The sequence below is a fragment of the Vanacampus margaritifer genome, chromosome 4 (assembly GCF_051991255.1).
Source record: "Vanacampus margaritifer isolate UIUO_Vmar chromosome 4, RoL_Vmar_1.0, whole genome shotgun sequence".
NCBI classification, from domain to species: Eukaryota; Metazoa; Chordata; class Actinopteri; order Syngnathiformes; family Syngnathidae; genus Vanacampus; species Vanacampus margaritifer.
The window spans coordinates 20,476,096-20,500,854 of NC_135435.1; the positions used below are offsets into that span (position 1 = coordinate 20,476,096).

Sequence of the window (24,759 nt, forward strand, 5' to 3'; positions counted from 1 at the left end):
GTTCCAAGCCACGCATTAGCTCATGTAACTCCTGTGCTTTAAGTGCTTCATACTCACATCAATGACTCGCTACAGCAACAAAAGGGACAAGATCTAATTTCGTATCGTTTGGTGTCAAGAAATGTGGCATTAAAACATGTTTTTTTTATTTTTTAAATTTTTTTATGTGCAGTGAAAAGTATGTCGCCAATCATTTTTCTTTTCTTTTTGGACACTGTTGCCATCTAATTGTATTTATGATTTTCGGCCATCTCCTTTTCACTCGACAGCGACATTATTTTTACCCTTTATGAAAAAAAACTGGAAAAATGAATTTTAGATCTTGAAGAGCCATAATGAAAATTTTAAGTATTTCATACATAACACATTTACTTTGCTATATTTTCCTTATCCCTAAAAGTAAAAGTTTCTAGAGAGAGAGCTAGATAGAGAGAGAATGTTCACTTCTTATTTTTAAAATGCAATTTTTTTTCATTATCATTTTTCATTGGACAGCTACAATAATCACAAACCAGGGTCTTGCAGACATTTTCTTCCTAATCCCCCTAAATATTGAAAGTAGGTTCCAATCAAAACAAAATCCAAAAGTCGACTTATCTGCTATGTTTTAAAGATGTTTTGATGTATTTAAAAATGGACGACACAGTTAGTAAAACATTTACACATTTATTTCCCATTGCAGAAATTAAAGACAGAATGGACTTTTTTTTTTTTTTTAATGGAAGGACCATTTTATACAGTGCCTATTGCCTAAAGTGGGAAAACACTGTTCTAACCCTGGAATTTATAGAATATTGTAAAACATAAAAGTATATTTCCTATTGTTGATTTACAGCATGAAACAAGTGTTCTGACTGAAACGGGGATATAAAAAAAAACAAAAAACTAGACTTCTAGCACATCCTGGTGTTCACAACTTGTAATTTACAGTGGACAGAAATTTGTGATGTAAAAAAACAAAATAAAAATAGCGAAACAATTAAAAAATAACCCCCCCCCCATTAATTTAGCCTATACCAATAAACATAATTATTTTGACAGGAAGTAAATTAACTCCAAATAAAGCTCAGATGTTCTAGTAGACATTTCTTAATTTTTTTGTACTTGCATTGTCTGTACTGCACAAGCAACTAAACTGTAGGGTGTGTACCGTCATTTAACACGACTTCTAATGTGATTAGTGAATACAGCCACATCCACAGTTATGAGGGTGTGCACACACAATCTCATTTTTATATCACGTCTCCAAAAGCACGCATGTTTAATCGTGGAAAAAGTTTTCGAAATCATTTATCGAGGTCGTGTTTCTTTGATGCCATTGGAGCAGGGGTGTGTAGACTTTTTCTATCCACTGTAATTCAAAAGGGCGGGAAAAACAAACGTGAATCACTTTTTACAAGAAAAACATTGAACAGGAATAAATGGTTACATAGCTTTCACGCTCTAAAAAAAAGTATTTGCAATGCATCATGGGAAATGCTTGTCACTGTAAAGATTTTTTTTTTTTCTGAGGTGACTAACTAGAGGACGATTTGATCTCTGTTATGTTACAATGGATATAAAGACTCTGGCTGGTATCTTTTCTTATATTGCCCAGTACAGACACTAACATGTTTTTGCTGGCTTTATGGTACAATTACATTCTGATGGACACATATTCAACCACAGGAGATACACATACACAAAAGCGCATGCATTTAAAAGATCCCGGTGAGCAATAGCGCACAAAAATGTAGACATTGGTTAACATTCATACCATAGCTGCTCTCATTAAGGCCGAGCTAATGAAACTGAACCCGCAGCCAACGTTACGACAATCAATGTAAAGCCGGAGTCGGATGACGACAGAAATAAGAGGTCAGATGTAATTGTAGGTCCGTGATGGGGCTGCAGGGCTTTTTGTAGCTTGAGCCTGACGAGAGTAAAACTAGCATTTTTGCTCAAATAGTGGCCTTCACTCTGTGCTTGTGGATATTCTCATTCATCCAGGTCATTCAATCGATTGCAACTTAGATGTTTTGCCTCTCGTCTTTGATTTGGGGTTCCAGCTGCTTCCAAGACAAGTTTGAACCCCGTATACGAGACGAGCGGACAAAACTAAATGGCCGAAACATCGATTTTTTTAATTGCTTGTGTGTTGCACGTTGGAAAAGCGTATCACCAAATATAGCCTTTTTAGAACCACATTGCTACCAAACTTGAACCTTGTATACGAGACACACGGATGATGCTAAACTGTCAAAACATTGTGCTTGGTGTATTGCGGAGAATTTTCCAGACTTGCATTAAAATGCGAAATTTTAATGTGTCTGAAGGTAGGGAGGGAGAAGAAGATGAGAAACCTCAACAGAAAAAAAAAAAGCGAAAATAGTACTTGCAAACAGGCACAACTCAACTATCTTAAGACCAAATCACAGTTTGTGAGAAACGACATGTTCGAAATTACCTACAAATTCAGGCTATGTGACTGTCTTAAGAAAGGACGGAACTTTGTTGTAAACCGAGGATGCTTTGTACTCACAATGAATCAAAACTGCCTAATTATGTTTGAGCATGGCGGGCTGAAATAAAACAGACTCTTAAAGGTTGGCCAGCTTTGACTTAAAATGTCTCAACTAGAATTGATCACTCTTTTCTTTCAAATATACAAAAAAATCACCTGTCGTAACACTGAATATTTGTCTGGAAAAGGAACTAACATTAGCACCTAATAAGACCTTTGGCCACTATCTGAGAAAATATGCTATCATGGCACACGCAGTAGAAAGCAGATAATAAATGTCGAACAATCCTAATTTCATCGGTACTTACAAATGTACAAGTTCATCGATACCCACCCCCTTATGTGCTTTAATGTCATAAAGAGAAAAAAATACAATATCAAACATCATGCCTAAAACCAATGTCCTGGAGCCACACACATGTTTTTCCTTTGGTCCATGCCCCACCCCTTCACGAGTACTTTTCAAATTGATAACATGCTGACAGATTACAATAAAAGATGGGATGGGGAAAAAAACTCCCTGGTGGAAGCAAAAAAAACAGAAAACAAAACATGACATAAGAATTGGCTAGGTCCAAATAGAGGTGGAGAACAGTGGCATCTGTGTGGAATCTGACCCACTCACTCACTTGTGAGGATACTTTCAAGTTCATTTAAACTTTCATTAATTTCTGGATTTCAATAAATTTAAAATAAGAATCACCTAGAAACAAACACAATCAGTGGTACTTTAACTTTAACTGTTGCCACTGCTTCACAATAATTTTATTTTTTTATTTTTACAAAATAATAAGAGCATGACGACAGATAAGGAAGGTCATAGTTTATTAAAATTCTACATGATTTTAATCTATTTGAGTATAAAAAAAAAAACGAAATTCCTAAGCAGGCGTGAGTGTACATGGTATATGGTCCAGTGTACGCGACTCGATTCAAGTTTAGTAGAAAACAGCATTTATCAACCCTGAAGACGACTCAGAGGATCATGAGACTTCTCCGAATAACAAAAGAAAAACAAAAACCAACATCTTACTTTTTGCTACCTCCACCTGCTCTTTATCAAACCTCTGAGAGAGAGAAAAAAAAAAACAGACGGAAACAGAAAGTTCCACGTCTTGGGCGTGGCCCAGCCACCGTGAGGTCCGTTTGCAAATGCGATAATAAATACAGGCATCCATGTGGGCTACGAGAGCGACATAAATTTCCTCATGCATACAACACACGCCCGCTCACACACGCGCACAAGCATACATCTGACTGAGATGATGAGCGTACTAAATAAAGCCTCCCCTTCCTCCTCTCTACTTTTTAACTGGTACTCTTTACAGTGCAACAGCATGGCAGAAAATGGATAGCAGTGCTTTTTATAAAAAAAAAGAAAAAAAAAAGGAATGGAAAATAAAAATATATACAACATTATGGAAAAGCAGTACTTTTATCTTTTGGTCCGGCGTCCATAAAAGACTGTCAACTGCTTCCTCCTATAAACAACAGTAGTTTCTGACACACTTGAAGGGCTGTGAAAGGGTAGAAAACAGAACACGAGTTAGGATGTTCAATTATATGACAATGAAACAAAATAATTACATTTCTTTGTAGTTCATGTCCACCATAGAGTACACTTTTTTATTAAAAAGTAGGGATGTTCGTATCGATACCACTTTTTTTTTCGTGAGTACGGGTAGTCACCGTTTTTGCAAGTATTGATACCACTAGTATTAGGGATGTGAATTGCCTAGTACCTGGCGATTGGATTCGTATCACGATTCGCTTCAATACCGATTAATCCCGATACAAATCTATAAATTGATTACAGACGCTCCCCTACTTACGAACATTCGAGTTGCGAACAACGGTACATACGAACATTTCTGCGCGTACAGTATGTCGAAAAATGTTTGGAAAGAAATGCTGTAAGTTCGATTTTGTATTGCGCGTAGTGCTTCTTTCCGCCGCTAATACGGACGATTGGCGCTGTGAGAGCTCATTGGAGGCTGAGCAACGTGGCGAGGAGGAGGAGGAAGAAAACGCCGGTCCTCATGAAGCAGGAAATAACTTTTGAAGCCGATTCCAGCGACGACGAAGAATCTCTCATGATATAAAATCCTCCTCTTCCTCCTCCTCCATCATCATCTCCTTAAGCATCGAGTACATCTTCCAAAAGTAAGTTAAACTTCATTTTATTTATCTTATTACGTACATGTACATACTGTGTGTGTGTGTCTCGCTCTCTCTCTCTAACATACGTAGTACAGTACAGTACTGTACGTATTCTCTCCATTTTATTAGTAAGTTATAAGTTTTTTTTCAGTACAAACCAATGCAGGTTACTTGTACAAGCCTTAAACATACTTATATAAACCTTCAATATACTTATATAGGCTTTAAACATAAATTATAATACAAAATATAGCACTGAAGCAACTTACGAGCAAATTCACCTTACGAACGATCGTCCGGAACGTAACTCGTTCGTAAGGTGGGGAGCGTCTGTATTGCGATTTTTCTTTAAACTCAAATTTAGAAAATACTAATCACTAAACTTGTACATGTACACTGCAAGATTTGTATGAAAATATTTATTTATCTGCAAATTCAGGCTTATAACTGAGCCACCGCATTTAACAAACAGGTTGCAGTCTGTTTCATGTCTGAACAGCACAGAAATAAAATATTAAGTCTTAATGTTCCATTAATATAACATTCTTCCGTGCTTAATGTGTGAATCCTAACCCTAAATATACCCTAAAGTGATAAACTGAATTTGAATGAGCCCTGCTGACACAACAAACGTGCTTTTAATAAGTCCTGCTGACAACTGTCAAATATCACTTTCAAACATTATCTATGATTAAGACTTAAGTTTACATGATGAATACAATAGAATCTGGAAAGGTCATACAAATCGCGATCAGCCAACATTTCCGAACATAAATCACCGCCATGCATACAGTATGTGAGATGTCAGTACAGTTCAGAGAGCATCACAAATATCATCTGACACTTACTCCAATGAGCGTCGCCATTAGAATCAGGTAGTCACATGTTCATGTTTTACAAACAGTGACAAACCTTGCTTGCATGTTTTTGTAACGTAGGAGGAAACTGGTTTACTCAAAGAAAACCCAAGCAAGCACGGAGGACAACATGCAAACTCCACAAACTAAGATTCCAACCCCGAACCTGAGAACTATGAGGCCACGGTGCTGCTCCGACTCTTGAAAGGATTATTTCTATTATTTCCTATGGAGATTACATGCTTCTAAATAAAGTGGAGGTTGTGTTTAATCTTAGAGGTCGCAGGGTACTATTTTAATCGTCACACTGTGCTGCTGAAGCAAGCAACTAAACCTCAAGTCAAAGAAAAAGACGTGCATGTCTCACCTCATAATTGTGAGCCTTCAGAGCCGCCGTGTACATAGCCGCCTTTGGACTTCATCTGGGCCTGAACCAGGTCCACCTGCAGGTATTCAGTAAGCAGCTTTGAGTAATTGAAACCAAAGAACCCTAACACAATTTGGGTGGGATTATCTGAGAATTTTCAAAAACCCACCGATGGTAATCCCAGGCCCATGTCCCCCGAGCCGACGTGTGTGGTGTGAACGAAGTTTGTTGGCTCGCCAATCATGGAGCGGTCGATCCGTCGCCGCCGTTTCTGCCAAACATTCGTTGAATGTTAAAATACATTCATGAACATTTTGCTTTTTTGCATTTCAAGTTAGAGGAAGAATTCAAACGCTAACAGAAATGGTCACCTGCTTTTTCAGATTATTATTTTTTAAATGTCAATATGCAATTACTCGAGAGTGTGAGAATGAACAATGAACATTTGAGAAATAACAAAAACATGATCAGTAACATTTCTTTGAATTAAACATTGCTTGATGGATTTGGTGTGCAACATTTGCACTTGGATTTGTACAAAACTCTGAACACTAGCACTGTACATGAGAGGTTTCACTGGGCAATCATTTTGTCATTGTTGTCAACTGAAAATGACATCAGCTTGCTAATGACACACAACTAAACCCTGAAAACAGATGATTACATGAGCCCTTAGACACTGTGATATCATTTTCCAATCGAAAGCATGTGTTGGTACAAAGCAAAATGGCCGCCCCGTGAGATGGACAAAAATGGGTGGGATTTTGCTGCTTAATTCATATTCCACAAATGCAATATTAATCAGAATGTCATAGGTTGCACAGAACACATTTTTGTAAAGAACATTTTTGACTTGACTTTCCCTTTAACAGGAGCCAAATTAGATTCAAAATAATTTTGAAGATAAACATGTTATTAATTAGTGTTGCATTCTCATAGTTTTGAATCCGTAAATAAATATATGAATTGTAACTTTTGTGAGATGTCCTAGCTAGGTGGTTCTGAGTGGCCATGGATTTGGAAGCGATGACATTCTTTTTTTTATGATAAAGCAGTGCAGCAATTGAATGGACCAAGTTTATATTATCAGTAAGGATAGCTGCAAACCGGTTGCTCTTTTCCACAAAAATAAACTTTACCAAGTTTATCTGACATAAACACAGAGAACAACCCACATTGTATTCACTCTGCCTAGCAGGGACCTGCTTATATTTATCTGAAGGCACAAAGTCATCTGGAGGGGAATATAAAAATAAAATAAGTCTACTCCATATGGCACAACAACAAATAAGTAAATAAATCAAATTTTGTATACTCACAGGCTGTGGCTGCTCTGCAATACAGCAGCTGAAGCAAACCCAGAATTCAGTCATTCCCAGGCCAGTGACAACGCCGCTGTAGCAGTTTCCTGTTTCGGTTGAGCTGCCACTTGTCGCGTGCCTTCCTGTCTGTCTGATGTCGCACAGCCTCAGACGCACAATGGAAACTGATGGCGGTCTCTCCGGGACAAATGTCTGTTACGAGAAGCGCCTGCCAGAGCAAGGAACCTCCTCCTGACCACAAGTTGTACAAAATAAGCATCAGAAGTTGCTACCAAATGTTATATACTGTTTTTCACACGATGGTTGGCTCAAACGACAATTGTGATAGGACAAAGAAAAAAGCTGAACCTATAACTGTATGAGGACTTATAAGACAGACCTACATGTTTGGTCTTTGGAATATTGGTTTCCAAATCCTGCCTTAGTTTGAACTAGTAATTACGCTGAGTAAAGCGTGACTGTAAAATGTGGAAAGAATACATAAATGCTTGCAACAGAAGAGAGAACAAAATGAGGTCAGCACTGTATGTAGCAGACGTGCCTGTGCAGTGACCTACTATCAACACAGTCAATAACGCTCACGTTTTAAGGGGGGTTGATGTCATAATGAGAGTGTCTGATAGGGGTGTGCCCAAAAAATCGATTCTCATAAGAATCGCGATTCTCATTTAGTACGATTCAGAATCAATTTTAAATGTCCCAAAATCGGTTTTACTTAAATGATTTTATATCGTCTTGCCTTTGTTTGTGTGTGCCTTTATTAGGAGCGCTGTTCATGTTGTACTCGATTTGGCCACTTAGGGGCAGTGTGGTTCCACGCGGTCTGATACACTGTTAAGTTGTAGCCACATTAGAGAGTAGAAGTCACAATCAAGTTATTCCAATAAAAGTTGTTTTTTTGCAGAGTGGAGACGTTCTTTTGAGTGATAAAAGTGCCGCAAGTAGTGCGCTAATTAGCATTAGCGAGTCAGACTCGAGTAGATCATTATGATTCTTTGCACATCTATCAATTGAAGCAAAAGTCATTGTCAATCAAATAATTTTGAATCAAAAATCATTCTTAACCGAAAATCGATTCTGAATCGAATCGCAGGCCCAAAAATCTGAATCGAATCGTGAGACATTCAAAGATTCCCACCCCTAGTGTCTGATTACATATGGCAAGTTGCAACCCTAAAGAGAGTGCCCCATTTCACCAAGAAATCTACAGCTATTTATTTACTAACATTCGTTTTAGGAAAGATGGCCCAACTTGGAGTTATCATGGTGAGACACAAGTTAAATCCATGTTTGTCTATGGGAATGTGACGGGGAGGGAAGTATAGTGGAGGAATGCAAAGAGCAGGCTATGTTTGGAAGAAATAATTGAATTTGAAAGCTGTGCCTAGGGATGTCTCGAGAGAATAGACAATTTGAGCGTTGACACCATTTTAAAAGAATTACATGTATTCACGTTCAGATTTTTCAGTACAGTGCAGAGGCGTCAAGTTTGCATGAGAAGCAAATTTGGTAAGGGATTGGAAGTGCAACTGCCTTACGCTCTAGCCGCTTGTTTACTCTGTAAACAAACACAGTTCAGCACAGCCTCTGACTAGCCAAAGTCATATATGATCAAGGCCGAACACCAAACTCTTTAGAAACATTGCCATGGCAATAACAAATATTAGTGTTATTATAGCATAATCATTCAAGTGGTTAACCTTTTTAAACATATATACACAATACATTTCCTCGATTGGTCTTGATTTAACAAACCTTGAGAACAAATGGTCTAATTGCTTTGACTCTGACACTTGGCACCAAAATCACATTTTCTGTGGATGGAAAAAAATGACTTCCCTCAAAAGTGAACTTGTCGCTGGTACTACATATTTGGACCTAATACCTATGACAATCCACGTTCTACTCTTACCACGCAACATAATAGTTGTTTAGTTTGTTTGTGAGGCAGTTTTAGTTTTTTTCTTCAAGTCATGATACATTTGGAAAACGTCCACAGGTCACTTTTGAAAATAAACAACTTCCAAGTAGGGGGGCTACTATCTAACGACCAACATAGTCGTTTAATTAATTTATTGCATCTTTGGGGGGGATTATTCTCTCAATTTCTGAGCTCGGATTAACATAAACAAGCAAAACCGTAATTTATATTTACAAACAAATGAGTGTTATGTAACTATGCACCACAGCGGCTAATAAAAACCCGCTTCGAGTTTCGACAGTGAATATCAAGTATCACTACGTAAAAGATGATAAATAAATGAAAGGAATGTTTAATTCGAAGCGTTTTATACCCTAGTTTAAATGGTCAAACCCCGCGTTAGCATTAGAAGAGGCTAACAGTGTTAGCTCGCCCGCTGTTTCCTCCACTGACAGCTAGCTAGCCGTGCTAACTTTTAGCCTCATTTCCGATAGTGGAACACAAATTGGCGATCTAAAGCAAGTACTTCACGCAGCTATTAGCGTACATCACTGTACATTCGTTAGTTTTAACAAAGATTTATTGCATGGTAAATGTTCTTACCAGACGTGATTTTAGTCCGAGTCAAACGCTACTGTCGACTGCAAAGGTAGAGAATGAAAAAAAAAACATCAGGAAGTACAATGTTGGGAAATTCAGTCGACTTCCGTTCTAATGTGTGACCACTTCCGTGTTGATCCACGTTTTGCACATACTCGTGGGGGATCCAGTTCTTCCAATATTAGCGTTTTATTTTTTTACTAGATCGGTAGATAAGATGAGGCCGCTTACAGAAGAAGAGACAAAAACGTTGTTTGAGAAGCTGTCGAAATAGTGAGTGGCGCGAGAGGACATTTTGATGCGCGTTGATGACTGTGTGGATTAGCATGGTAGGCTAATTTATGCTATACATGTGATTAATATTTTCCTCTCTTACCAGTATAGGAGAAAATATAAAACTCCTCGTGGACAGACCAGACGGCACGTACTGTTTCAGGCTTCACAATGAGCGCGTATTTTACATGAGGTAATCTATTACTACCAGTTTAGAACAGGGGTTCCCAAACCGAGGCAAGTAAAAATTATATCCAAAAACAATAAACATGCCATTATCTCAAATCATTAAGGACGTGCATACCTATGAGGACCTGCACGCATTAAAACGTATTTTGACACAATTCCAGTTGCAGATATCTGTAATTGATATTCTTAATATTCATACAGGTATGCACTTAAAAAAAAAAAAAAGTGATACGACATAATTTATGACAAATTTTTGTAAAGACCCCCACAGACCGCAGTTTGAGAACCACTTGTTTGGAGGGCCATGGAAACCCCTCAACCTTTTATCGTTGATCGATTGTTATGTTTCCACAGTGAGAAGATTCTTAAACTGTCCACAAACGTTTCCCGGGACAAACTGGTGTCAGTCGGCAGTTGTTTTGGCAAGTTTACAAAGACCAGAAAGTTTCGGCTACACATAACAGCTCTGGATTTCCTGGCACCCTATGCAAAGGTTTGTTTGCTAGTCTTTTTTTAATAGTGTGCTATTTTTGTCATTGAAAATAATGTGTAATGAAGCAACCAGTGCACTGTTCCACTACATTGTTTTAAAATACATTAACATTAGTGACTGCCTGTACTTAATGTTGCGCTTGTGTGATTACTCGATTGTCATGAAGTTCAAGGTGTGGGTGAAACCTGGAGCAGAGCAGTCGTACCTCTACGGTAATCACATCCTAAAGTCTGGTCTAGGGAGGATCACGGAGAACACCATGCAATACCAAGGTGTGGTGGTCTACTCTATGGCTGACGTGCCCCTGGTAAGTACTCGCCACGTGCTTCAAGTTCCAACCTGTTGAGAACATATCAAGCTCATCATGTGCCCCCCCCCTACCCCCCAGGGGTTTGGAGTGGCAGCCAAGACGACGCAAGAGTGTCGGCGAGTGGACCCCATGTCCATAGTTGTGTTCCACCAGGCTGACGTGGGCGAGTTTATCAGGAATGAAGCTGAATTAACATAAATCAAGAATCTGTCACGGGTTCTATTAGTTGGACTGCAGCTGCTGTTGATTTGTCAATTGCCCTCCACTCACGCAACCTCATTCCACATTTGATACATGGCATAATAAATCCGAGTTGTGATGATTTCAGTCATGTGGTGAAATGCAGCAAATATTTTATTTGGACTTGTAAAGCGGACTTCCGCTAACTCATGGGCTGGCACTATATACACCCCCCCCCCCTTTGTTAATCCAAGATTTTTTGGGGTTAAAAGTTTTTTAATGTTTTTATCATGGCTGTCAGCTATATGCTGATTTTGCTATGAGGGCCAGCCTGCTCCCTGGTGGGGTTCCACTGTATTCCACAAATAATGTACAACAATTGTACATAAAAAAAACACCACCTAACACATCTAAAAAATGTTGATTACAAAATAAAATCTTGTTTCAATCTACTGTATTCACAAATGTACTCTAGTGGTGTGAAATCTATGGTATGCAGGCACTTGCACACCAACATTCCAGACAACAGTATGTTTATTTGCTCCTCATCCTTTATAAGAATGATTTTATGAATACCTCTAAATTAAGTCCTATTTGTTGTTACTTGTTTCTGTCCCACAAAAATGACCTACAAAATTGACACTGTTGAATTACAGAAAGTGTATATTTGGTTCCATTGTAAATTAGCACTAAATATAGATAATAAAAAAAATTGTATTATATTCTTAAAAAAACACATTTAAAGATAGATGCAAAGGAATTGACCAAATTTTTGGGGACCCTCCTAGACAAATCACTAAATTTTAAATGTCCTGTTAATCACCTACAGTCAAAATAAATTGTATTATTTTTCTTTCTCCCCCCCTTTAACTTCTCGCCTTATATTGTACAAACCCTTGTTTGACCCCCATATTTACTAGTGTAACATTCTTGGTGCGACACTTTTACCAGTTATCAGAATAAATTAGAAAAGAAAACAATATGAGCCACAACTGTCTGGTTATAATAGTCCCATAAGCACTCTCTTTCATAGCCTCAAACTGTCAAGGTTTGCATATTTCAATGTTCATCAAAAAACATCATCCTTAATGAAAGAAATGGTCTATATCCAGAACAAGCATTCAGTTGCCCAGTAAATACCTTTAACACCAATCATATACACCTCAAATACAGAGAAAAAAAAAGTGATTGAATGCACTGGCCTAACACCCAGGAGGCCACAAATCTGGAATGAGCTTGACGAGAGCCTGCAATCATCTTTATTTTCAATCAAAATATGAATGAAAACAAGTTGCTGCTCTTGTTTACTTGCACTGCTGATAATAAACCATGCACATGAAAAAAAAGCAGCACATAATTGACCTTTTATTCTGACTTCATAAAGGTTGTGAGGGCTGCTTAGACTGTGGTTGTGGCTCACAGACTGTACTAACTTCTAATAGAAGAACATTAAAAAAAAAAATCGCCCCCCCGCCCGTCTCTATAAATCACAGGAATAAATCATCTTCAGACTAATCAAGTGTAAGTGAATAATTATCACTGATTGTCTCCAGCTCACCCTTAACAATCACTATAGAAAATTGATATTTTAGAAGAATGTGACAAGGTTAAGGAGAACCTTCATTGTATGAACTTTGTACAACTCACAAAGAACATGTAAAACATTTACACTTTTTACAAACAAAAAAAAAAACATCCATCCTTCCATCTTTTTAAGCGCTTACTCTTCTCAAACCAAATCCAGTCTTCGCATTGTTCTCCACCGATCCTTTAAATTTACATTTGTGCGATCGGTGAAATTGTAATAAGCCTTTATTTTTGACCAGTTGCCTTCTCCAAATTTTTGGACTCCCTCCTTCAGCTTCTGACTTTCCTCTTCTGTCCACTTCTGCAACATAACAGGCAAATTATATCCATACATATACAAATATAGATATACGAAAAATGACTTCAATTACTTGAGAGGTTGTGACCGTCACCGTGTATATTTGTCATCAAGCACGTATTATATACTACCCCAGTGGCCATGAATAGACTTGAAGTTCTGCTACTGGTTTTATAAATCACTGAATGGTTTAGGTTCTGAATCTATATTTTTGTTTTAAAGCTGAAGCACAAGAGCTCTAAGGTCTGCAGACACGGGTCAATAAATGGAGCTTAAAGTTCAAACCAAACATGGTGAAACCGCATTTAGATGTTGGCCCACAGTAGTAGTACCTCGTTTAATGTCTTCATTTTTTTTACTTTTTATTTTTAAAGGTTGTAGGATTAATCACGTAAAGATAGTTGAGTTACAAGTTGTATGAATTGTGCTAGATGAAAATAATAATTTTCAGACGATTCTGATTGGGGGTGGTGACCTTGTGAACATTTGTATAAATAAATAAAAAAACACAATGTGTAAATGTTGAAGTCAACATTTTTGGTGTTTCCGAAATAAAATGCTTACCATCCTCTTCTTTATTTCTGATACAGAATTTCCAACAGATGATTCTGAAAGAAAATGAGAAAAAAAAATTAAGACCCAATAACACGGTAAAAAAAATAAAATAATTCCTCTTGTATGACCATTGAAAAGTTCGTCGTCTTCTTCAGTCCAAGCGTCTTTGGTCTCCTTGGCATTGTTAAACAGTTCCTTCCTGTCAACAAAAAAAGAGGCTTTACTAAAGAAGCAGCAGATTCTATTTCTCTGTCTGACAGATGAATGTTTCATTCAAAGCATTTTATACGCGAGTTTAAATGGTCAAACCCCGCGTTACAAGATCCCATCACGTGTGCCACAGGAAATTATCCAATAGGGTCTGAAAAGATTTTTTCATTTATAACAATAATGTATCTTAGTTCCTCTATCTATATCAGCGGTGTATAGTGACAGGCAGGACTACTCTGCCACTTATCGGAGAGGGGATGTAATTTAAGTTTGTGATGGGCACTGGGCACTGAATTGTACCGTCTGTCACTTGCCTGATGCAAGCGGCATGGGTTCGCTTCCTCACCCGGGAGACCATGTTTGTATGTGCGCGTGTTTGTATAAGTGAGTGTACTTTAAACAAAAAAAAAAAAGTGGAGTAAATTGGCAACAGGTGAAGGCAAATTTATTGTACCTCCTGCCAACGAATTGGAAAAGCATTTAATTGTTCTGCCTGTCACTATGTATTGCTGCCATAAAAAGATGAACAAAGATACATTTGTGATTACAAGAAAAAATGTAATTAACAAAAACAAATTAAGTGACACTGGATACATTTTCACGGCAGCCCCTGATCTCTCAACACTGGTTGGTTGGGAATCACTGCTCTTTAGATTGAAAAGTTCATGTCAAAATATGGCACATCATTAACAGTTTTAACTTCAAGTTAGAATATTTATTAATTAGATCCTCAATATGCCCCTATTAAAGGGATACTTGACTCATTGAGCCATTTTCAGCAGTAAAAAGTTCATATTTTGTCCTGAATTAATCTGATAACTACATTATTTTTCATGTACAATTAATATCTTTAAAAAGTAATTCTTCCACCTGTTTTCTGGGTTTGGTCAAGCAAACTGAGCCATGATTGGTCGTTACCGACTTCCGCAGCACACGTGATGTCATCTTCAGTCGACAGCAAGTGGAAAAATTTGTTTTTAAAGATTTTAATTGTACATGAAAAATAATGAATCATCAAATTAATTCAGGACAAAATATGAACTTTTTACTGCTAAAAATGTCTCAGTGAGTCAAGTATCCCTTTAAAGCACCATAACGACACATCACATGAAAATGAACGTTACTGTGTTGTAAACTAGTGACCATTTTGCACGGGAGGGGTCCTTGTTAGGCGTTGAACTTTTTGAAGGGCCACAGCATCGAGAATTCACAGAAGGCGAAGTGTCCAGTGAGGAGTCTGTGATTGTGACTTGACTGTTATTTCCCATAAGCCTGCAAGAATATTAGGATTGTCATACAGCCTCACAATCAGAAACCATCTGTCATGTGGCACGATTTGCACTTGCTTGCTCCGAGAGTCTCTGACACGTTTTTTCGCTGGAGATTTGTCGTTCGTTGGAGAATCCTGCACTATGTGGACACTTCCCAGCGACATCTCTTCTGAGTCAGTGTTCTTTCTGCATTGTGTCAAGGAAGAGAAGATGAACAAAACCAATTGTATTGAGGAATTAAATTAAAAAAAAAAATCTTTATTTTTTTTAAAGTACTTACCGATTTCGCAAAGCCTGTTCATGATGTGCTCCTTGAGAGACTTGCATGCTTGCTGCTGAGCTAGAGGACTGTTCCTCACGTGGAGATGACTCAACATCACTAGCGGAAGACCTGGGGAGGGGTTAAAAAGGTTCAAGTTAGAGCCTACAATGGTGATAAAATAACTTCACTGCAAATTAGGGCATCGTTTTCTCCTACAAGAAGTGTTAACAAGTACAACACACAAATTATATGTAGATTGCAATAACCGGGTATAGGCTGCGCTTACCCAATTGCATTTTGGGAAAAAATGAACAGAAATCATGCACTGCATCCCCCCCCCAAAAATATACGAATAGAGAATGTTTACCGTGCCTACTTAATTTTCGAACGTATTGGTATAATGTAGGCCAAATGCCCAAAAAAATACCCTCTCTCTTTTTTTCTTTTTTACTTGCGCATTAGCAACTCAATATACCCCGTGGGAAAGTTTTTAGCATTTAGCCTACAAGTCTGCTCAAAGGTATTTGCAAATACATTTGTACATACTGGCAAAAGAGTTTAATTGGTTTTCATAACATTGTATAGCCATGAGAGTGGGCGTAACAAATTTACCTGCTCTTTGTCAATGCATCTGTGGCTGATTGAGGTGACGGGACGACCTCCATGTCAGTTTCAGAGGTCTGACAAGCTACAGTTTGTGACTCATCGGCTCTGACCGCAGCCTCCTGCTCCTGAGAGGAAGCAGGCAATGAGCTCGCCTGACTGTCCGGATCCATCACCATCTTTGCCAAGTTGTGAAGTTGCCTTTTGTTCGCCGAGACCCCCATTCGTTTCCGGGCTATGTTTCGCACTGACCCGGTCCTGGACTGCGGAGGGGCATCTGTTTGAGTGGGAGGGGCAGCCGGAGCAGCCTCAAGGGGGCTGCCAGAGTTTCTCTGAAAAAGCTCCTCGCTATCAGCGTTTTCACTTTGGTCTATGTTGTCAGGAGCTGCACAAATGGCTTCATTTTCATTCTCATCCTCATCCTCCAGCTGAGAAAATGGTAAGATGTCCCCACCCGCAGCCAAAGCCCTGTAGGCAAGCTCCAGTCTTTCTTTCGATTTGATTAGGTTACTAGAAGTTGGAGGAGAAAAATGTGGAGTTAGTGAAAAAATTGGAAAATGTCAGCCTATAAGACATTGCCTAATCATTAAGTAAATAGTTATAGATTGTGCGTAATATTGTATGCAAACACTATTATAAAGACAACGCCCTCACTAACTAATAAATGCATAGAAATGTTCTTACTTCCCTATTCTTGAAGAATGTTCAACTAGAGCATTATTTGTTGTTCCACTTTTGGGTAGAGTATTTCAAGGTACAGTATACTAGTATTGTTTGAAAAAACCACGGTTCTATAACCACTCAAATATTTAGTCATTATTATGAGTTTTTTTCTCTCTCACAAGAACGCCATCTTGGGGTGAATGCTTGCAACCAGCTGAGAGTTAGTGTATCTAAATACTGCAGTGTGTATGTAGGCATACAAAATGCCTGACTAGTATAATGAGCACAGGTTAACTTCCTTTGTTTTAACATCATACTATTATACCCATGTTAATTTAACAAATATTCTATATGTGAAGTGTGCAGTGGGGGAAAAAAAGCTGTTAATTACCAATTAGTGGTGGGGCTACCATTATTTGGCTCATCAGTTGTTGGGTGCCAATGCCTTTGCTTGTCAATAAGCTTCTTTGCTTCCTGGCACAAAGAAAAATAAAACTCAACATTCAGTACTTTATCATCGTGAATACTGTATTTTCATCCCTGGAGGGAAAATTAAATGTGCTCTTCAGTATATTTTGAAGCAGAACTACACGTTTAAGTGAGCAAGCTGACAATACTCAGATATCAGATATCATCTCTCCCAAAATGTGTGCCCTTTTTTTTGGGGGTCAAGATTCCAACCAACAGATGAGGTACAGCTGGCCAAATTAAGGCCATGCCCATACCTTGGAATCACAAGTGCCCTACTTTTTTAAAAAAATGTTTTTTTTAAATTATTATGTTTCCTGTAAACACAGAGAAATCGGTATGTTCACACAAAAACACTGGCACCAAAAACAGAAATTATATAGCCTGTGCAATGCAAAACATTAAAGTGTTGAATACAAAGCGGTTGCTGGATTTAAGAACAGTGCTCTCCATCTCCACTTGTTGCTGATGGTGGTAGTAGAGGACCAGAAGATTTTGCTGAAAACGTCATAGTATACTTGGGAGCTTCTTGCAGCATAAATATAACAAGGTGAGCCACCATTTTTGTTACTGGTGGTGTTCCCGCATGGCTGTGTGAGAATTGGGACAATCGCATCATAATCTCAGGAAAGATTCATTGCAAACACATAAATGCAAAGGCAGCGTTTACATTCAATTCTCTCTGGGACCTTATTTAAAAAGTGATTGTGTGCCTGCTTCCACACCACCAGTTTCTTGTGGATGAAAGGTAGGAACGATACACTTAAACTCATTTTCGGGCGGACATGGCCTGTATATCAGAATATTAGACTACACTGCCAAGCAGTAAAAAAAAAACATATTTCGAGTCTTTTGGGGGCTAGGAACTTGCACAGCAAACGTACTCTGAGCCGTGTCTCAACAGCAGAGTACAGTTTCGCGACTTCATGCTTTTCGGACGACACGTAATCGCTGTGCGACAGTTTCTCCCGTCACGTCACCCACAGGGACGTCACCAACAACGAGGAAAGAGGAAAACGTGAGGCCATTGCCGTTTTTCTGCATTTTATGTTTGTGCACATGGCGTGGATGGATGGTTGTCTAGATGAAGAATTAAAAAAGGCTAACAATAAGTGGAAAGAAAATAGGCAAAGGATTATTAGGAGAATTATTTTGATGAAAGAGTCCTTAGCAAAGAATGCATGGTCATCGCACATGAAGGAAAGATGTTTTTATAGTAAAAAATGTTTAGCCAATCATTGCTGGAGCCCGACCAGGAGCTTTTACCCTCAAGTAGGACCTCCGTTCGTCCCCGTATAGCAGAGGTGGGCAATCTCGGTCCTCGAGGGCCGGAGTCCTGCAGGTTTTGTAGGTTTCTCACTTCCAACACAAGCTGATTCCAATCAACAGGATCGTTATCAGGCTTATGCAGAGCTTGCTGATGAGCTGATCATATATCAGCTGTGTTGGAGAAGGGCAACACGCAAAACCTGCAGGACTGCGGCCCTCGATGCCCACCTCTGCCGTATAGCCTCGTTTCCACTGACGGTATCTACCCTACTCTGCTTTACGTGGCTCTACACCAAAAAGCAGTGCATCTCCACTGCCGCGGCCACCACCCGGAAGCCCCTCCTCACCTCGCCAGTGCCGTCATGCTTAAGCGACCTTAGCTAGCGTGCACTGCACACACAGGCAAAAACAATGGAGAGCGCGGATATTTGGTGCTTGGTTTGTGGCTGTTTATTTCAGCTAGAAGACATCGAATGAATATTGCAGCAACCAGAAGACTGCATTCAATAATGTTAAAATTGTTTGCACTTCCGCAAAAGTCTAATCATTGATCTGTTTGGAAGCCATTGTTGTCCTCTCTTCATCGTTAATGGCAGCTGTTTTCCCAGGTTGGTGGTTTGCGCAGCAGCATATTGATGAAGACATATGTGTCTTGCACCAATCATTGGCCTCCAAAAATAAATGCGTCACGTTTTGGAACTGGGCTACTTCTTTTTTTTAGAACCGCAAAAGAGTAAGTACCAGAAAAAGCGAGTAGAGTAGAGCCGGGTGTATTTGTTGGTGGAGACGGGGGCTAAATGCTGAGTAGGGTAGAGTCGATACTGGCGGTGGAAACGAGGCTTAAGTGGCCCAGTTGGGAAAGCTCCTGCAGTGGGGACACGCACAAACAGGGCTGGCCTCGTAAATTTACCCCAAAGTCCCTGCGATAGAAAAGGGAATACTGACATTCACTTATACAAGAAACAGAGATGTCTTGACCACATACCTGGTGAAGAAAGGGAGAAGAAAATTGGCAGAATTCCAGGCAAAAGGCCACAATCTGGTCTTTAAATTGTTTGAAGTCCATTTCCACAATGATTTTATGCTTGTTGCTTCTCTGGCTTATGAGATGCATAAAAATATCTTTCTAAGGGGCACAAAAAAAAAGTTTCAATGATAGGCTCAGTGAGGGTGTCATTGCCAAATTAATGGATCTTTTCAAATTGTAACACCCTTGCCCCTAATTAGCGGTTCTGTTTTCTCTCCTATGATGTTAAAAAAGAAAATAAAGTAGGAGTTCTACTACTAACATTGCAATTTTGAAAGAGAACTCACCTTGGCAACCTCTGATTTAGGAAAATGGCGGAGCACCTCTTCTGCTCTGTCAAACTTTTCGTTCTTAATGAAAACCTTCACAATCTGAAGACAGAGACAAACACACGTTTTATCTGACATCTAAATGTTAAAAGCAATCTGGCTTTGTCAATCAAATTGAGACCTGTTTAGTTTTTACATTGTGAAATTTAAAGGTTGAAAGTAGGGATGCACCGAAATGAAATTTCTGGGCCGAAACCGAAAACCGAAAATGAGAAATGCTTGGCCGAAAACCGAAACACCGAAAAAAATTATGCCCATTTTTTGATTATCATTGCATTTATTATAATTAATTAAAATTATAATATTATTGTAAAATATTTAGGCCTATTTAGCACGGGCATTTTAACAAAACACAATGTAAATTGAAATGCGGCTACAACACAGACATCAGAGACATGTTGGCGAAAGGTACAATAAACATCAAACGCGGGGTGAGCAACTGAGCATTTTCTGGCGGTGCAAATGCACTTTATAGTCAATGTACTTTATCGCACTGGCGGGCACGGATGCGTGCGGTGCGGATGACGCATTCTTAGGCTATTTGGAGAGGGAAACGGTGCGGCGCACTTAAAATCGACACATTCACCAACGTTTAAAAATAAATAAATGTCTTCACACCAGCCAATCAGCATTGGGAATGGCCTGCAAAGTCACACACGGCGTCCTGTAGTCACCCGCAGATAGTGGTTAAGTGTTTACTTGTTTAAAACTGTTGATAGCAATAGTGCTAACATTAGCTAAAGTATTTAACACGGCCACCAGGATGCAAGTGAAAAAGTAGAAGTGCTCGAAGGGCTCTCATCAAAAAAGAAAAGAAAAAGGAAGGCTCTTTTTTGACATAGTTTACCAAGCGACCCTGTCCTTCTCCGGTGTGCACAATGAAGCTGCCGGTACTCACAAACGCCAGCGAGCAGCAAGGGGAACACTCACACCCGTGTTTGTTGTTTAATTCAAACAGACACTTGCTTGCAGCGTTTTTTTGGTGTGTTTTTTTTTTTTTGCTTGCGTCACCACAACATCCACTTTCGGCTTGAATTTTATTTCGGTGGCCGAATATTCGGTGCATCACTAGTTGAAAGGTTGAAATTGAGAGTTAAGAATGTTATAATATTACCTAAAACTAAGGCTGAACGAATTTGGAAAACTAATGCAATGTGAGCCCTACTGTATGTATCCTTTTTTGTATATATCGTTTTGATGCCAATTTGACCCTGGAAGGGATTTCTTTTCTACCTCCATCATTTCCTATGGGATAATCTGTTAATAACAAACAAATTGGACCAATGGGCATTCTTTGGATGTACAAATATACTAGTATCAACTAGCATTTGTTACGTACACAATACACATATTCATATTTTGTGTGCACATACCATCTCCTTCACCAACATGCAAACTTTTTTTAAGTTGTTTTGTGAAACATCTCTTCTCCCACGCATCGATTCCAGCAGATTAAGAGCAGATTCCAAAGGGGTTAAGTAATTTATCTCAAAACTCACATCTGTAATGACAAATATAATAATTGGGGTAGGGTAGACTAGACACATACCAATTGTTAACCTCTTAATGATTTTTTTTTAAAATGAAGACCCTACAGATGAGGAAAAATTGCCATGTTCTTACGATTCTTTTGCCTATTGTGCGATGTACTCGAGGTGACGCACACAGCACACCACATCATACACATGAAAATATTTGTCGTAGTATCAAGACTTAAATGCGAGAGGCAGCACAGTGCCAAAGGGCATCTGGGCCGTTGGCCAATACAAAGAAGAAATAGCAGCAGTAGAATTATGAAATAAAAGCTAGTACTACTCTTAGCTTATATAATCAGTACAGGTTATATACCAACTAGGAAAAGTTTGTATTTTATATATTTGAGGGGTGCTGCATACAGAGTGACAAGGCCTAAACTGATTTAAGAGTCAAGACTGTGCAACTAGTTTCCATAAGACCAACCGCCACCCTGTGGTTTTGTTGCAATTCAAAATATGATCAGTGTGGCAATGTCAGTGCAACAGCGAGCTTACATTCCACCCTCCATCCAAAAAGATACCCAGCCACCCAGTAGATTTGATGGCCACGGGCCCCAACTATGTATTGTGTTTTAAAATAAAACTTAAATGTATAATTTCATATGTACCTGTTTCTAGAACGCAAAGCACAAAGATGCACAGGTGCTGTCAATGAATGGGGCCTCTCAAAATATTCACACTTTGTCCTTTATTCTCACCATCTCCTCACTTTCCTGCCACCACTTGACAGTTGTTGTGGTTCAATAACAGTAAAGCACAGTATATATGTGACCCTCAAAATCAAATACAGGGTCGCAGTTTTTCCATTGCATAGTGCTGAACTGCTTGGTGGGCAGAAAAGAGTTGCCAACTGTAATGTTTTCACTTTGTCGTTATGGTACAATCCAGTTGCATTCAGTGTCACTCAGTGTGCAGCAGCGAGACATGTCATCATTGGACCTTTACTTTGAATGCAAAGGGAGGTAAAATACACCAATGTTTCCCCAACTGTTCAACTTGATATGTGTGTATCTTGCAGGCTCACCAAGTCTTTCGCCCTCATTTACCCGGGAGAGTAACTGTATGACATGAATCTTTTTTGTCATCGCATCAGTTGCTTTCACCTGACGGACCATGATACCTGCAGAAGATTAAAATAATGATGAATTCATATAGCAAGTACAAAAACACTTGCTTTGACAGAACAAAAAAAGCATACATAACACAAAATAAAACTACATTCACAACAATAGCTAAGGACTCGACTTAAAACAGACACGGATACTATAATCTGGTGCCGTTTGTCACATAAAACCAACTGAGTCAATGCACCAACCCAACTGGCCGAGCTAAGATTGGGATTTAGGACTAGCGTTTAAGTAACTCAACTCAGTAACTAACTCGCAGTAACTCGTGGACGAATGGTTAACACGGTCACCCGACTCCGAACGTGCTAGTTCACAAGTTTGATTCCCACTATGTGCCTTTTTTTTTTTACTACAATTTCTTGACGCAAAGTGTGTCCTACTGCTTGATAACCCTGCTCTGGTGCCAGGGTTATAGTTAGGGTTAGGCTGGTAATGTCAATAACAGCCGGTGGGAAAACAAAATAAAAACTTTGTGGGAGGGACACAGAAAGGGGGTGAAGGGAGGCAGGTTACACGCTTCTCCCCATAATCTAAAACAAACGTAAATATTAGCAACACACTGACACCGTAAGCACTGAACTAGTGCATACGATTAAACAAAAAATTGACGCCAACAAGCAAATTTATAACGTCATTTAACATAAAGCCACAGCTTCAAAGAGGTTAAAACAAGAAACGTCAGATAGCTAATCTAAATTAAGTTTGGCGGCCAAGCAACGACGCAGAGGAAGTAAGTTCAAACTTACTGCTAATCACGTTAGCCACATCACAGAAGTCTTGATATTGATCTTTTTTAAACAATTCTAACGCCAACGACATGTAATAATCCATAATCCATCGGTTCACGGTTGGCTCTGTTACGGTAAATAGGACGTCCTCCGCCATACTCTTCCCACAACTACGTTGCTCGCGAGTTGTTGTCTGTCTGCGCGTGTATGTGCGCGCGTGCGCGCGCTTGTTTTAGAGCCAAGGCGGGAAAAGCGTTGTCTCCGCTAACAAACTATATTCTGTTAGTTTGCCAGGTAACACAACTATCATCTAAACTGTAGAGTTTAAACAACAATAAGAAGACAAGCTCTCAAACATAGATAACACCGCCGACGAGGAGAATATATGACATGTACTGTTACTGGCAAACAATGAAAATGAAGAACTTAAAATTGCCTGACAGATCTGAATTAGGGATAAGAAACAAAGCTTTTCTACTTCCGGGAAAGCGTTGGCCGATGTTTTTTTTAAGGGCACAGGATCCAGTAGAGCGCCCCCACTGTCTTGGAGAGCCCGTCAGGCTACTCAAATGAGCGACTGTTTACAACTGTACCTCAAATTTATCGGGGATAGTGTGAACAGATTTGGCAAGTAGACGATTGATGTTTTTGCCAAAATACTACCTGTAAATGCCTGATTTATTCTTAGCCTTTGTCATATATATAAAAATAAAATACTCTGACATAACGGGTGTCCTCATTTAAATACAGTATGTTTATTTAAAATAACATTTAACATGACATAAGATTGACACATATATTTAATTTAAAAAAACTAAGCAAAAAAGAAACAACCTCACAACATTTCATTTATACCATGATCATGGAGACCTTTACACTTGACACATTCTCTCAGTAGAATAAACTTTATTCGGCATAGTGTCCAGGTGACACAACCCAGTGATGCCACTGCAGTGTAATGCAAGGATTAAAAATACAATCAATTAAAAAAAGATTCTCACCTTGTGGATTCTATGTCAAACTCATTTTTTGTCACACAGAGGCAACATCATAATTATTTTTTCCTCATAAGGGGTTATGACTGTGAACCCATACAAATGTATGATCACTTTATAATACTAAATACTATGTACACGTTTTGATGGATAACTAGGTCTAAAAAAAAAAAAAGCCAGTTAAAAAAAATAAAACCGCTACTTGATTTTAAAAGGAAAATTGTAAAGTTTAAAAAAATGTTTACTTTATATCAACATTATAAGTGAAGACAATTTGCAATATTGATGTTTTAGCAAGAAACCTGAAGCAAACATGCACAACATGATTTGCCTTTTGCCGGCCACATAAAATGATGTGGCAGGCCAAATCTGGCCCCCGGGCCTTGAGTTTGACACCTGTGCTGTAAATGAATCCATGATATCGTCACCTTGCTAAAATAACGGCCTAAATATTTATTTTTTTCCGCAGAAATATGAAAAACTGAACCAAATAGTGATTATTTATTCATAATTTCATTTCAGGGGTGGAACTAAATGATGTGTTAAAGAATATAGCCGATTTTAGCAGAAAGATATTTAAGGCAAAAACAATTTTGTGTCAGACCATTAATCTAAGGTGACGATATACAGTATTTACATCAGCATAGTCATCACACA

The 24,759-nt window shown here is 38.8% G+C and overlaps 3 protein-coding genes across 3 annotated transcripts; 1 reads left to right on the forward strand and 2 right to left on the reverse strand.

The window, feature by feature from the left end:
• Positions 1 to 650: 650 nt before the first annotated feature.
• On the reverse strand, positions 651 to 9,876 carry cdc42se2 (CDC42 small effector 2). Its single transcript, XM_077563223.1, has 5 exons — positions 9,734 to 9,876; positions 7,207 to 7,440; positions 6,057 to 6,158; positions 5,888 to 5,963; positions 651 to 4,020 (listed from the first exon to the last, which is right to left on the reverse strand). Exons 2-4 carry the CDS (start codon positions 7,258 to 7,260, stop codon positions 5,889 to 5,891), a joined length of 231 nt encoding a protein of 76 aa, XP_077419349.1. The 5' UTR covers positions 7,261 to 7,440; positions 9,734 to 9,876; the 3' UTR covers positions 651 to 4,020; position 5,888.
• Positions 9,828 to 11,632, forward strand: nip7 (NIP7 nucleolar pre-rRNA processing protein). Its single transcript, XM_077563222.1, has 5 exons — positions 9,828 to 10,003; positions 10,110 to 10,196; positions 10,547 to 10,685; positions 10,852 to 10,992; positions 11,074 to 11,632. Exons 1-5 carry the CDS (start codon positions 9,948 to 9,950, stop codon positions 11,191 to 11,193), a joined length of 543 nt encoding a protein of 180 aa, XP_077419348.1. The 5' UTR covers positions 9,828 to 9,947; the 3' UTR covers positions 11,194 to 11,632.
• A 779-nt stretch (positions 11,633 to 12,411) lies between these two features.
• Positions 12,412 to 23,575, reverse strand: terfa (telomeric repeat binding factor a). The gene is made up of 13 exons (XM_077563221.1): positions 23,126 to 23,575; positions 22,277 to 22,372; positions 21,091 to 21,218; positions 19,676 to 19,759; positions 19,347 to 19,487; positions 17,016 to 17,098; positions 15,971 to 16,471; positions 15,377 to 15,487; positions 15,172 to 15,282; positions 14,969 to 15,097; positions 13,744 to 13,814; positions 13,625 to 13,668; positions 12,412 to 13,063 (listed from the first exon to the last, which is right to left on the reverse strand). Exons 1-13 carry the CDS (start codon positions 23,262 to 23,264, stop codon positions 12,905 to 12,907), a joined length of 1,797 nt encoding a protein of 598 aa, XP_077419347.1. The 5' UTR covers positions 23,265 to 23,575; the 3' UTR covers positions 12,412 to 12,904.
• Between the last annotated feature and the right edge of the window lie 1,184 nt (positions 23,576 to 24,759).